The 15,621-nt window shown below is 39.1% G+C and overlaps 1 protein-coding gene across 1 annotated transcript in view; it reads right to left on the reverse strand.

Annotated features, from left to right (window-relative positions):
• Nucleotides 1-15,621, reverse strand: part of Myom1 (myomesin 1) — a 125,352-nt gene that overhangs the window by 108,071 nt on the left and 1,660 nt on the right. The window contains exon 2 of the mRNA XM_090353387.1: nucleotides 12,266-12,603. Within this exon, the coding sequence (XP_090209513.1) occupies nucleotides 12,266-12,579 (314 nt within the window). The 5' untranslated portion in view covers nucleotides 12,580-12,603. The remainder of the gene's footprint in view (nucleotides 1-12,265; nucleotides 12,604-15,621) is intronic.

Below are 15,621 nucleotides of genomic sequence, written 5' to 3' on the forward strand. Positions count from 1 at the left end.
TTCTTGCATAAGCCCCTCCTAGCCATCAATCTCAGTTCATAAGTTAGTGCTACAAAGACTGTTGAAAGTAAAGCCAGAGAGGAACTTTGAGAGTGATAAGTGCAAAATGATGCCCCACATGAGGGGAGCAATAATAATTGAAATGGCTGCATTCTTGTAAGATAATATATATCCCAGAAAGCACTGACATGATGTGTTTCAGTGCTGGGGATAAAAGCCAATTAAGAATTCTAGCCAGGTACTGATGGATCACTCCTGTAACCCTAGCTACACAGGAGGTTGAGATCTGGAGGATCCTGATTGAAGAACAGCCAGGCAGGAAAATCCACTAGACTCTATCTCCAAAATAACTGGCAAAAAAACAGAGCTGGATCTTAGGCTGGAGTGATAGAATGGCAGTTGAGCAAGCAAGTGTGAGCTACTAGAAGAGGAAGAGGAGGAGGAGGAGGAGAAGCAGGAGGAGGAGGAGGAGGAGGAGGAGGAGGAGGAGGAGGAGGAGGAGTAAAGCCATCTGTAGAGGTCAATGTGAAGACATTCCCACATGAAGACAGAACTCAGTGCTCAGACCACCTTAAAGGAAATGCTAAAGAAAAAAAAACCTTTATTCTTAAAGAATATCACACTGAAGAGCAATCTGATTCCACATCCCCCAAAAGTAAATGGGTAAATATAAAAGATGTGTATGCATAGGTCACATATTCCTATCATGAAATTTTAGAAGATCAAAGGTTGTATACAATGTTTCCTGCTGCACTTACTGCATTGCATTTATAACAGGACATAGAATGTAAGAACATGAAGAAAGAAAGCAAAGGATCAGAGCAAACAGAATTTGACTCCACTAGCTTAAGAGAGAATTTCTGACTGGGTTTCTCAAGGAATCCTTGGTGGAAGAACTGGAGATTGAAAGATGGTGGGATATCCCAGGATGACAGAGAGAGATGTACAAAAGCTGAAAAATGAAAGCTCTGTTTTCATGGCTAACTTTTCTCTATATTGTCATTCAATTTTGCTAAGTGATTTGAAAAAAAACCTGAACCCATTTTATTATTCTAATGAATTTCCTCTACAACTGTATCTTTGCATCTACTTATAAGCAAATTCTGCTGTGTTTATGTAAAGTGCTCAGCTCTTCAAAGGAAGACAAAAGGACTATGTTTTTAATGAACTGTGGCTTAACTTTTCACTATCTTTACTCCAGTGGGCCCCTTTCTACAGAGCTCCTGGTATCTGAAGTTCAATCTCTTTCATTGTCAGGATCCCCTTCTGGACAACCATTTGGAGTTGAATGCTCTCTTTTTCCCTGTTTACTTTTCTGTTGTCCACATTTACCTATTATAATTGTTAAGACAAAACTTTCTTGGGAGCAGGGAGTATGGCCTAACGGTAGAGTGCCTGCCTAGCACGCACGAAGCCCTGGGTTTGATTCTTTGGTACCACATACACAGAAAAAGCTGGAAGTGGTAATGTGGCTTAAGTGGTAGAGCACTAGTCTTGAGAATGTCCAAGGACAGTGTCAAGGCCCTAAGGTCAAGCCCCAAGACTGGCAATAAATTAAAAAAATAGAAACTTTCCTTGAACTGTTGTAGCATTTGGGATCTACTTTTGATTTAAAATGGCTCCTGTATCTACATCTTGTCAGCATAAGTCCTTTTTACTGACCTTTCAATTCTCCTGAATCAACCTCAACATTTAGGAAAGTTTCATGAGAAAACTTATGGACAAGTGAGAGATAGCAGAGCCCTTTGCTAATTCATGGTGCAGAAAATGTTCTTGCAAGGCGCAACATAAATTTAATCATTTAACATTACCCCTGACATTTTCCCAATATTTAATGTCATAATAAATAACCATCCATCAGCTTGAAATTTTAAAATATTCTTTGCATTATTAACCTTTTTCTCCCTTTTCCTTTCCTTCCTTTCCTCACTCCCCAAGCCTTATTTGTTTTCTTCTCTACTCTATTTCACACTCTTGGCAACAGAAACATCTCATTCTTAGTTGTTTACATAGCCAGGCACCAGTGGCTTATGTCTGTAATCATAGCCACAGAAGAGGCTGAGATCTGAAGAACATGATTCTAGGCCAGCCAAGACAGAAAAGTCCTTGCGATTCTTATCTCCACTTATTCAACATAAAAGCTGGAAGTGGAGCTGTGATGCAGATGGTAGAGCACTAACCTGGAGCAAAAACAAAAAACAAACAAAAGAAGACTCAGGGACATTGCCTGAGTTCAAGTCCCAGGACTGGAATTACACACACACACACACACACACACACACACACACACACCACAATTATTTAAATATAACTACATTTCTTCCTTGTATAGGTTTTTTCATCCTTCCTTTTCATGACTTAAATTTCTTTTTTTTGTTTTTTTTTTGTTTTTTGCTTTATTTTTTTATTGTAATTAGTAAAAGGGTTACATGATATTTGCCAGATAGAAGGTGCATTAATTCACATACATTGATACCCTTTCACATGTCTTGGTACCCGTTTCCCTCCCCCCCCACACCCCCCACCCGTCTTGGTTTTCCCCCCTTCCCTATCAAATTTCAAATATTCAAATACAAATAAATTCAATATATCAGATAACAAAGTGAGATACTATACCAATATGAGATAACCAAGGGACAGCAAAGGAGATGAGAGACAACATAGTATATTAAGGACAACAATCATTCATTATATGGCTTTTGTTTCACTATCCTGGAGGTCCTTTCAATTAGCTTCACATTATATGTCCTTATGTATCAAGATTTTGCTCTATTGCAAATCTCTCCTAGGAGAGCCCAAGGTTTCTACTGATTATGACGAATGAGGGAAACCATTGAGCCTAAGTTCCTTTGAGTCTGGCTTACTTCACTTAATATGATTTTTTCTAAGTCTTTCCATTTCCTAACAAATGGGGCGATGTCATTCTTTCTGACAGCAGCATAGAATTCCATTGTGTACAAATACCACAACTTGTTGATCCACTCATCAACTGAGGGACATCTAGGTTGGTTCCATATCTTTGCTATGGTGAATAGTGCTGCAATGAACATTGTTGTGCTAGTGGGTTTAGTATGTCCTTGTTTCTGGGTGGTTGGGTAAATGCCAAGTAGTGGAATTGCTGGGTCATAGGGGAGTTCTATGTTTAGCCTTTTGAGGCACTGCCACACTGCTTTCCATAGTGGTTGAATGAGTTTGCACTCCCACCAACAGTGTAGTAGTGATCCCTCCTGGCCACATCCCCTCCAGCATCTGTTGTCATTCGTTTTCCTGATCCTGGCCATTCTAGCTGGAGTGAGGTGGAATCTTAGAGTTGTTTTGATTTGCATTTCTTTTATGACCAGAGATGTTGAGCATTTCTTCATGTGTCTATAGGCCATTTTTGTTTCTTCTTCAGAGAAGACTCTCTTTAAGTCTTTGGCCCATTTTTTAATGGGATGGTTGTTACTTTGGAGGTTAGTTTTGGAGTGATTCAATTTTTTGAGTTGTTGATATATTTTAGATATGAGGCCTTTGTCCGTTGTTTGGTTGGTGAAGATCTTCTCCCACTCTGTAGGCTTCCTGATTAGTTTACTAGCTATGTCCTTTGCCATACAAAAGCTCTGCAGTTTAATGCAGTCCCACTTATCCAGCCTTTCTCTGATTTGTTGTGATTCTTGGTCCTTATTAAGAAAGTTTCGACCTGTGCCAAGGAGGCCTAGTGTATCTCCTATTCCTTCCTGTAGAGTTTTCAGTGTGTCATGACTTAAATTTCTACTGACAGGTAACATTTTATTCTTCAGAAGCTTTCTGTGTTTAATGCATAGCCATAGTCATAAGAAAATACCAGGAGCCCTGTTTCAAATCCCCCAAACAGAACAATTATATATTGTAGAAAGGGTGGATGAGGGCCAAGTATCCATGGCTCACATCTATGGTCCTGGTTACTCAGGAGAGATCAGAAACATTGTGGTTTGAGGACAACACAGACAAAAAGTTTCAGACCACCAACCCCTCCAATAGCTAGGCACATGTCTGTTGTTCTAGTTACTCAGAAGGCTGAGATCAGGAAAATGGTGGTTCTAGGACAGCCCAGGCAAAACAGGTTGTGAGACTCCATTTCAACAGAAAAAGCAGGTGTAGTGACATACATCTATTATTCCAGCTCCAGTGGGAAATATAAAATAATAAGAGGATCATGATCCAGAATAGTGTAGACAAAAGGCAAGATCCGCTCTCAAAATTAACCAGAGTGTATGGGGCTGAAGGTAGGGCTCACACACTGGAAATGACCCCTAGGAAGTGCAAAGCCTTGAGTTCAAATTTCAGTACCACAAGAAAAAAAGAAAGAAGAAAATAAGAATAAGGATAAAACATGGAAAGATGTAATTTTTTTATCTTCTACAGGTAAGATTTATACCTTATTATATACATCTTTTAATTTTTATCTGTTTTGTACTATTTCAGAAGATAATTTAAGCAGATTATAGATATGACCCATTTTTCAGCAGGAATGAGTTTAGTACATAGTTACTAGACATAGTGTTATTCAAAGAATTTGACAATACTAACAGGAATGCCTTATAGAGTCTAAGGCTGTCCTGCTGTTGTCAGAATTGTCCTGGCTGTGCAAAAGTTAGTCTCTAACTTCCTAACAAGACATCTTATTCACATTCTACCCTATATTGGGTGGGGCCACTGTAGCTGACAAGATATTGCCTGAGAGTTACCTTCCTCATCTGAGATGTGCCTGCTTTCTCATTTTCTCAGGAGAGACTACTGTGGAAAAGGTCAGGCCTGTTGCAATAGCTCTCTCTGGCTCCCAGAGTCTAGAGATCGCTACTGGAAAGTTCAGTTACACTTGACTGTCTGGTCAGCAGGAAGGAAGATGCTGACTTTGTGGGAGCCAAGATCCTGAGGGAGAGAGCTAACATTTCACCTCCAAGCCCAGGGAGGTGAGTACTGTGTCCTTCCTCCATCTTCAGCTGTCCCCTTCTACTCGTTATGAAAGAGGACATGGCTTTCCTTTTCCCAACATGATTCACCTGCCCAGGGAATGGGAATTGCCATTCTGGAGATAATTTGTTTCCCCACAGACAATATTTCCAATGTACAGTCTCTACATTCTAGAGTAAATCCAAGTAACTCGAGGTTTTCTGCTTGTTTTTCCCCCTACTTTAGACAGTCAATCATACAGGAAGTAGTCTGACATAATTCGTTGGTACTTAAGTACTAAGAAGACATGGCCCAGAATGTTCTATTGATTATTGTCAACCCAAAACTTTGATGTTCTTTCCTTATACATAATAATGAAAATTTTATTTAGAGTTAGGCATCATGACTTGCTCCTGCAATCCTAGCTATTCAGGAGGATGAGATCTGAGAGAATTGTGTTTGGAAGTTAGACTAGGCATGTAAGTCCAGGAGACTCTTATCTCCAATAAATTGCCCCAGAACAGTTAGAAGTGGAGCTCTAGTTCAACTAGTAGAGCACTGGCTTTGAGCAAAAGAAACTCAGGAGCAGTGCCATAGGCCCTAGGACCCTAGGATCAGCACAATATATTTATGTGTGTGTTTGTATAAACATATATATATATATACATACACACAGACATATACTCCTACACAGAGAGAATGAGAGAGAGAGAGGGGAAAAATGTAAGTATAATTCTAGAGGAAAAAAAGGCAAGAGTACCTCCTCTGTCCCTTTCTATTGCTGTGACAAAACACTGTAGATTACAAGGCATTTTATAAAGAATAGAGGTTTATTTGGCTCACAGTTCTGGAGGAGGAAAGTTCAAGTTGGGACAGCAGTGTCTGGCCAGTGCCTTGTTTGTGTTAGATGGCAAAAGTGGAAAGGCAAATGGCACATGTAGGGAAAAAATGTTTGGGATTGCCTTGCTTTTTAATAAAATAACTAATTCAGGGGCCGGGAGTTTGGCCTACTGGTTAAAGTGCTTGCCTAGCATGCATGGAGACCCGGGTTCGATTCCTCGGTACCACATACTTAGAAAAAGCCGGAAGTGGTGCTGAGGCTCAAGTGGTAGAGCTCTAGCCTTGAGAAAATCGAAGGACAGTGCTCAGACCATGAGCTCAAGCCCAGGACTGGCAAAAAAAAATAAAATAAAGTAACTAATTCAGTCCTATAAGAACATATTAATCTGTCTCTGAGGCAAAGCCCTTTGCCTCTCAAATTCCTCTTAAAGGTCCTACCTTTAATGTAATCAACACGATTACATTGGAGACCAAATTTCAGATTTGGAAGGAATAATCCATATTTAAATCACAGCAATTAAGAACCCTAATTAATCAGTAGCTTTCTAGGCAAATTATATTTCTCTTAACAGTCTGTTAGCTCAACAGTTCCAGATTCAGACACTCTTTTTTTTTTTTGCACCAGTCCTGGGCTTGAACTCAGGGCTTGAGCACTGTCCTTGGACTTTCTCAAGGCTAGAGCTCTACCACTTGAGCCTCAACGCCACTTCCGGCTTTTTTCTATGTATGTGGTGCCGAGGAATCGAACCCGGGTCTTTGTGCATGCTAGGCAGGCACTCTACCACTAGGCCAAACTTCCGGCCCCCGGATTCAGACATTCTACAGACAGGCTTCATTCGCCATAAAACATTACTTCCTTACTAGTAACAGAAAGGTAGTAACAATGAAATAAGGTTCTATATGTGTGTGTATTTACATATATATACATATATGATGCTAATCCTTGAGAAAAGATAATCATCAGATGACATATAAAATGTCAGAAGATCCATTCAAATCCCTCCAAGACTGAGAAATTCTATCAGAAATCAGGTGAAAATAAGAATCCAACAACAAGCAATACATCAAAATATATCTACCTACTGGTCACCACATCTGCTCTAGCTAGGCCACAGCATTAGCCTTCTAATTAGGTGACTTGCTAATGTCTTTTTTTGGTAGTCTATTCTTTAGATATCTGCCAGAGTGATATCACAACTCAACAATTAAATTTATGATGCTACCCCCTTGTGCTAAGTTTTGCCATACTTCCTCTACTTTTAGCTCAGAATAAAAAGTTCCTTATAGCCCATGGTAGTTTATGTCTGTAATCCTAGCTAATTAAGAAGCTGAGATCTAAGAACCACAGGGTTTTTTTGTTTGTTTATTTGTTTTGCTAGCCCAGGCAAGGAAGTCCATGAGTCACCAAAAAGCCTAAAAGTGGAGCTATTCATTACCCTGAAAAAAAAAAAAGAGTAAGTAGAGGTATCATAATACCTGATTTCAAACTGTACTACAGAAACATAGAAACATAGTAGTTGGGCACCAGTGGCTGGTGTCTGAAATCCTACCAACTCAAGAGGCTGAGATCTGAAGATAATGGCTCAAAACTAGCTTGGCCAGGAATGTCTATGAGACTTTTATCTCCAGCTACAAAATGCCAGAAGTGAAGGTGAGGCTCAAATAATAGAGAACCAACCTTGAATGAAAAAATAAGAGACAGTGCCCAGGCACTAAGTTCAATCCCTAGTATTGAACTCACACACACACCACAAACTAGCATGGTACTGGCACAAAACCAGGTAAGTAGAACAACTGAATAGAAGACCTAGAAATAAACCCATATAGCTACAATCATCTGATATTTTGCAAAGAATAATTGTTGCAATAAAAACAACTCTTAAACAAATATTGCTGGAATGTAGAAGAATGAAACTAGATCATTATCTCTCACATATAGAAAAATCAGTTCAAAATAGGTCAACGATGCTACAAATATAAGATTATGTTGCAAATATAAGATTCAAACTTTGAAATTACTATAGGGAAACATAGGAAAAATACTTGAAAGATGTAGGAGCACAGGCAACATTTTTCTACAATCCACTTAAAATAGTTCTCAAAAGACATAAAAAATGCCCAATAAAATTACAAAAAGAAATCTTCAGCATCTTTAATTGTCTAATGTTAAAATGACATTGGGATTTGATCCCACAGGGGCCAGAATTACTATTGTAAAGAAAGTAAATAATACATCTTGGTAAGGATACAGGGGAAAAGGAACACTTTTATGTTGTTGTTGAAAATATAAATTAGTGCAAACACTAAGAAATCAATATGGATGTTCCTCAAAAAACTGAAAATAGTACTACCATATGATCCTGCTCTACCACTCATTATACAGATATACATCAGAAGAAATATGTGAGCACAAACTAGAGATATTTGAACATCATTTTGTATTAGCACTATTTTATACAAATACACACACGCGCGCACACACACACACACACACACACACACTCCATTTGAATGTCCATTCAGCCATAAAAAAAGAATAAAACTATGTTATTGCAGGAAAATGGAAAGAACTGGAAATCATCATGTGACATGAAATGAATTAGACAGAGAAAGATAGATATCACCTATTTTCTCTTGTATGCAGAATCTAGACCAAATTAAAATGATATGAATGTAAAAGGAGACTGGAAGGGGAACCAGTGGGAGTGTGAAAAGAGAAATGGATGGGGTGATGGTGCAAGTGATTGAAACACACTATATAAATGAACAATGAAACCTACTACCATTCTAAACTGGGGGATAATAGGAGTGACTCTGATCAAAGTATAATATATGCATTATTGAAATATCACAACAAACCCTTTAGGCAATTAATATACAATAATAAAAATAAGAGTCCTTGCATAAGAGTGGCAAAGCAATCAAGAGTATTATTTTTCCTTTAATCTCTGCTAATACTTTCTAGATGTTTGTGGTTTGCTTTAAGATTTTTTTCCCCTCCCTATGACCAAGCATAAAGGCATTTGGAAAATCATTCCAAAACTCATTTTACAACTGATGGATCAGAGCAAGTCACCAATCTGTGCTGCAACATTTACACTGAACAACCCCTTGCTCCTAAGACTAAGGTCAGCCAATCACTGAGCATTTATAAATCTCCATAGTTTCTACTTTGAACACCAGAAATCACACTGTAAAGCAGAAACTAAGAATAAGCACAGAGCCTTGTACTTGCAGATGTTCCACACAGGGGCATTTCCAACTGAAAGGGCTTCCAACAACATTCCTCACAAAACAAAGAGGTATTTCATTTAATGGGGAAAAAATCATTTCATTTTGAACAAGCTTAACTACACCCTTAAAAAGTTACGAAGATTTCAAAGTGTTCAAAGAATAGTATCTCCAGCTGCTAGTTCTAGGTCTAAAAACAGAAAGACTAAAATAGCTCCACGATTAGATTAACCTTCTTTGTGTTTCACATGGCATGATTCAAGGGAAGACACAATATTCTTCTACTGCCCCTGTTTCTAGCTCAACACGTTTCTACCCAGAAACTTGAGTTGTTCAAACACAGAAAAAGTGAAAATATCTGCCTACACACAGGTATTCATAATAAGAATGAACAAGATACGATGTTGAACACAGAAAAATTATTTTGTATGTGGAGTTTAGTACTGCTAGGTGCTGATGCTCATGTGTAAGCCTAACTACCCAGGAGACTGAGATCTGGAAGATTATGTTTAAGTCGAGTGTGGACTCCATCTCCAAAACAACCAGCATAAGGCCAGGCTGGAGGTGTGGCTCAAATGATAGAGTTCCAACTTAGCAAGCATGAGGTCCTGAATTCAAACCCTAGTGCACACACACACACACACACACACACACACACACACACAATTACCTAAGGTTCTTTATAGCTAAAGCAGCTAAGTCTTACAAGAATTATATAAAGGAAATGTTTTTGGAGTAAATATACTCTAAAGTCCCAATTGATCGGAGGAATGTATATATACCTATAATCCCAGCACTCTGGAGACCAAGGTAGGATTGTAGCCTAGACTACACAGTAAGACCTCATCTCAAACTACACTAGGTCGAACAAAAAAAAAAAAACAGAACTCATTTCATGTTTGATATAATAGGCCAAATTATAAATAATTATGAATATTATAAATATGGATAAATTAAAGATGTATAAAATCATAATAATTTTAATTTATGAGTGCTAACAAGAGCTGAAGAAATGAAGATCATTTAAAAATACAAATTCATGAGCCCAGCATGGTTGCTCACACCTGTAATCCCACCTACTCAGGAGGCTGAGATCTGAGGATCAAGATTCAAAGCCAGCCCCGGCACAAAAGGACCTGAGACTCTTGTCTCCAATTAACCTCTAGAAAATGGGAAGTGGGGCTTGGCTCAAGGGTAGGAGCTGAAGAACTCAGGGACAGCGCCCAGGCTGAGTTCAAGCTCCTGACCCACACACAAAAAAAATACAAATTCATAAAATTCTTTAGGTTCTTCTGAATTGGAGTAATGAACTTGGCACACAAAAGGTTACACTAACAACTGCATAATGTAAATACCTATCTTCTACAGATCCAGAACAGACAGTCTAGGAAAATGGATATTTAAAACATAATCCTCCTCCATTAACAGACAGCTGCTTTTCTAAATGAAGCTCTTGAACATATCTGTGGAACATTTTTCAAGAGAACGAAATGATGCTTGTCACATACTCATGGTGTTAATTCCTTCTAATTTTTCTTTGGAAGGCAAGTCATTGGAAAGGAGTGCTAAAAGAAATACGTTCACCTCAGCAGCAATATTTCCATATTTGTAGCCAACACACAATCCTTCTACATATTCTGTGGCAGAACATGACCTATGAAAGTGAGACTGCAAAATGATCTTGTTCCATCTGAAACAAAATTTTAGAACATTGCACTCATACATTCCAGGTAAACTCCAGAAGACTCTGGCTCTCCTCTTGAACGTAGCAGAAGCTCCCAGAGATCATTGTCACTGACAACATGACCGCTGTAGATTAGGTGCTCTTCAAACCCAACAGAGATTGAGGATTTTCTGCCTTTTCCTCATCTCCTCTATAATCCACTCTATTATTTCTCCAATAACTTTTTAGATGCTCAGAGATCAATGGCTTTTCCAGTTGCTTTATAGTGTATCTTATTGCTTTGATTGCCATATGTATTGGAGAACAGTATTAGGAGCAGCAGGTAGTTACTGACCACATAGCCTATGAATGTCTGAATTTTTGAGATCAGCAATTCTTATTGTAGGCTATGGAGTTTTAATTTTAAAACTAATCACAAGGGGTTGGGAATATGGCTTAGTGGTAAGAGTGCTTACTTAGCATGCATGAAGCCCTGGGTTCGATTTCTCAGTACCACATACACAGAAAAGGCAGAAATGGCACTGTGGCTCAGTGGTGGAGTGCTAGCCTTGAGTAAAAGAATTTCGGGGACAGTGACTAGGCCCTGAGTTCAAACCCCAGGACTGGAAAAAAAAAGTCATAAGTATCTTGCAAGTGGATTTTAGTCGCCATGAAAAATTTCATTCCGCAAAGTGATGAATAAAAATTGCCTTGGACTAAGAAAGCAAATATCTGCTTAACATTCAATAGGCTGGACCAATAATCACAGATAAATTCACTGTAGTGGTCATAGGAATCAACATTTCTCCCATAGACACTGCTATTACACAAGGTTATAGTAACTTTGGCTAACTACAGACGCAACAAGACATTTTCTTCTTTGATAGCAAAGACTAACAGTGGGTTTGCTGTTTGAAACTACATCTGTAGGCTGAAACATCTCACTCTTGCCTAGAGGACCTCTGGCACTTAGTGATGCAGAAAAAAAGCCTCATCTCCCTCTCTAAGCAAGGAGTTTCTGAATATAGCACTTACATTTATCTTAAGTTTATTGTTTCCAAGGAAATGAGGTCTTGAGTAGCTAGGATTATAGGTGTTAGCTATTGGCCCTGGGCTAATATTTTTTTAAATATAATTTCTCAGCTAAAGAAAAGGATCTGATCAAATTATAGCTCATACTTTTGAGTTTGGCCTTTCAGACACACAAAAAAGTAGAGTACACCTGGTATAGTTCAGTTGCCTGTGACTATACAGGTTTCTCATCTAAGCAGAAGGAGTGTAAGAGCCAGGAAACCAGCTGTGAGTGTTAAAGTGATATTTTCTGGCTCTGCTGCTGCTGCTGCTAAAGTAACCTGTGGCAAAACTCCCCTGCTTCTAGAAATATCACAATTAGCAACTCAAGAAAGGCTTGCCTTTGTGACTCTAAAGCTCTCTGTAAATTTCAAAAAGACAATAAAAGGAAATCTGTATAGACCCAGGCTCAAGACTCTGAAAACAGTCCCCCTTTACCCTTGGTTCCAAGGAAGGGCTGCCATATTTAACAAGAAAAGAAAATCTATTTAGGAGGATGGTTCAGACCATGTGCCTCTTTCCTAAGGTTGGAGGCTGCTCCTGACATACCCGTGAGAGTAGCCATAATCGTAGGCTGAAGCTGCCTTCCGACTGACTTCAGAACTGGAGTGTTGTGTGGCCCCGAGGCTGTAGGCCTGAGAGGCCTGCTGCTGGTAGGAGGAGGCAGACACCTGGCTAGAGGAGGCTGATTCCTGGCGATGTGCTGCAGAGGAGCGGCTACTGTAGGCTGTGGAGCCATGGGTGTAGATGGCAGATCGCTTCTTCGCCTGCTGGTACTGGCTCATGGTGGTGCGTAGGTCCTTGTTGCGATAGCTGAGATCATAGTGCTGGTGAGATTTCTGGTAGAAAGGCAAAGACATCATGTGCCCTTGAGGAAGGGAGACCACCTAGAAGAAGACAGCAGTCCTTCAGTGAATCATTATGGAGCAAGTCACCTTAATCAATGTGTAAGAATTTCTACGGTTAAAAAAAAAAAAAAGAATTTCTACGGTTATCTTTCCGATAACTAAACTGGTTACTCAATAAACTACCTCCTTCACTGCCCACAGATACCCCTCCTGTCATTGTGTTTTCTTTTTCTTTTTTTTTCTTTATTTCTAGGAGGGTTTGAGAAACTCCTACACTGGCTACTTTACTTCTGTCTCCAACTGTATGTAATGCATAACATGGTTTTTGTTTTTTAGCATTTCCTTATGGCTCGATTTGGGACCATATATAATGGGGAGAATAACTGAATAATAGTAATAGCCAATTATTCAACAAATAATTAATGAGTACCTACTATGAACAAGAATTACTCCAGCACAAGGCAACAAGGCATAAAAAGATAAATAAAATTTCTGCTCTACAGAGGTGTATCTTCTATTGTAGGAGACAGACAACAATGAAGATTAAGTAGTAAGGTAGGAGGTACTAAGTACCATAGAAAAAAATAAGTAATAAAGAGAGATAGATACAATTTTAAGCAGCCTCATTAGGCATGGTGTCACGGAAAGCAACATCTGAACATGGAACATCTCGGGGAAGAGTGCTTCAGATTGAAGGAACCCTAGAACATAGCAAACAAAGCTGCGAGGCATCAGGGGTTGGAAAATGAAGAAGAGGTAGAGAAGATGATGTTCAAGGTGAAGAAAATTGAATGGGTAAAGGACAGAGAGTTTAAGGTCATACAGGCCACTGTAAGTACCTGGCTTTTATTCTAAAAGAGCTGAGAAAGGGCATACTAAATCCACTAGCACAACGATGTTCATTGCAGCACTATTTACCATAGCAAAGATATGGAACCAACCCAGATGCCCCTCAATTGATGAGTGGATCAACAAGATGTGGTATTTATACACAATGGAATTCTATGCTGCTGTCAGAAAGAATGGCATCACCCCATTTGTAAGGAAATGGAAAGACTTAGAAAATATCATATTAAGTGAAGTAAGCCAGACTCAAAGGAACATAGGTTCAATGGTTTCCCTCATTTGTCATAATCAGTAGAAATCTTGGGCTCTCCTAGCAGAGATTTACAATAGAACAAAACCTAGATACATAAGTCCATTTAGTATGATGCTAAATGAAAGGACCTCCAGGATATAGAGACAAAAGCCATATGAGTGATTGTTGTCCTTGATGTACTATGTTATCTCTCATCTCCTTTGCCGTCCTTTGGTTATCTGATATTGTTACAGTATTTCACCTTGTTATCTGATATATTGTATATATGCTTATTTGGTTATTTGAAATCAGACAGGGAAGGGGGGAAAACAAGAGGAGGGGTGGGGGTATCAATGTTTGTGAAGTAATGCACCTTCTATGTGGTGAATATAATGTAACCCTTCTATTAATTACAATAAAAATATATGAAAAAAGAGCTGAGAAGTCACTGCTAGTCATCAGCTTGGAGAAGAGACCATTGTGAGACAAGTGAGAGAGCCAGGAGACCAATTACAAGGTCATATGGGATGAGTTGTAGGCTCTCAAATGCATAAGCATGACACAAACTCTAACCTTCAGAATATGACTATATTTGGGGATAAGATCTTAAAAAGGAAAGTTAAAATGAGCTCATTGGAGTGAACTCTAATCCCATTTGAGGTGATGCTGTATGAAATGGGAATTAGAATACATATTGGTACACATTATGGAGGACCATGTGGTGACACTGAGGGAAGAGTGCATCTATAAGCCAAGGAGAGACCTCAGCCAAAACAATCCCTGCCAATATTTTGACCTGAGATATTTAGACTCCAGAACTATAAGGAAGTACATTTCTGTTCGTTAAGCCATCTACTTGTGAAACCATCATAGTGCACACGTTTGTGGGCACACAAAGGCAACTGCCTCAACCTAGGCCAGCAGTGACCATGAAGTGTAACAAGTGGCCAGACTTTATGTAGGGTCTAAAGGTGTAACTAGTATTATTTTCTTAGGTTTGGACTGTAGTATGAAGAACAGCAATGACACCAAAGATTTTGCTTGAGCAACTAGAAGAGTGAGGTTGCTGTTGTGTGTGAGATGGTGAGGATAAAAAAGCATTAGTTTGGATGGAAAAAATGGAAGACTGGTTTGAGATTTGCACTTGAAGGCACCTTCCAGACCCTCAAGAGGAGAGGGGTCCAGAATGGAGCTCTACATCTGGGAGTCAGTAGCAGGCAGGTGGCACCAAAAGACAATTTATAAATGGGGAATTCCTAGCACTGAACACTGGAGTCTGATTATATACAAGCTCTCTCAGTCTCACAAATACTTCAAAAAAAAGTATAGTTTCAAACTAGAAAATTTATTTGCTTCATTAGAAATCTCCATATAGAGACTTCCAGCCTTCCTACAGAAGGCTGTTACCATTGTAAACCTTAGATAGCCATTTTGCTGAATATCAGAAGAGTTTGCCTAGCACCAGGAGGGAGAGGTCACATTGCATTCGCTTTCTTCAATAGTCTGCTCACTGACAGGAAGAGGCCTATTAGCCATACATAGGTAGCCTGACATGAAGCAATAGTTTTATGCAAGTACCTTATATTAGTTTTAAAATTTTTTCTGTATGTGCTGAAATGCTATGTTAAAATCCTATTTTAGAAGTATTTTGGAAGCTAGGTGCTGGTGGCTTATACCTATAATTCTAGCTACTCAAGAGGCTGAGATCTGAGGATCACAGTTCAAAGCCAGCTGGGGCAAGAAAGTCTGTGAAACTCTTATCTCCAATTAAACACAGAAAAAAACTAGAAATGGTGCTGTGGCTCAAGTGGTAGAGTGCTAGCTTTGAGAAAAAAAAAAAAAAGAAGGAGCTTAGGGACGGCACCCAGTCTCAGAGTTCAAGACTGGCCAAAACACCAAAAAACTGGAAATAGCTAGGCTTTTAAAATGTTTTTTTTTTCTGGGACCAGGGTTTGAACTGAAGATCTTGTTCAGCTGGT

The sequence above is a fragment of the Megascapheus bottae genome, chromosome 19 (assembly GCF_031878675.1).
Source record: "Megascapheus bottae isolate mThoBot1 chromosome 19, mThoBot2.hap1, whole genome shotgun sequence".
Lineage (NCBI taxonomy): Eukaryota > Metazoa > Chordata > Mammalia > Rodentia > Geomyidae > Megascapheus > Megascapheus bottae.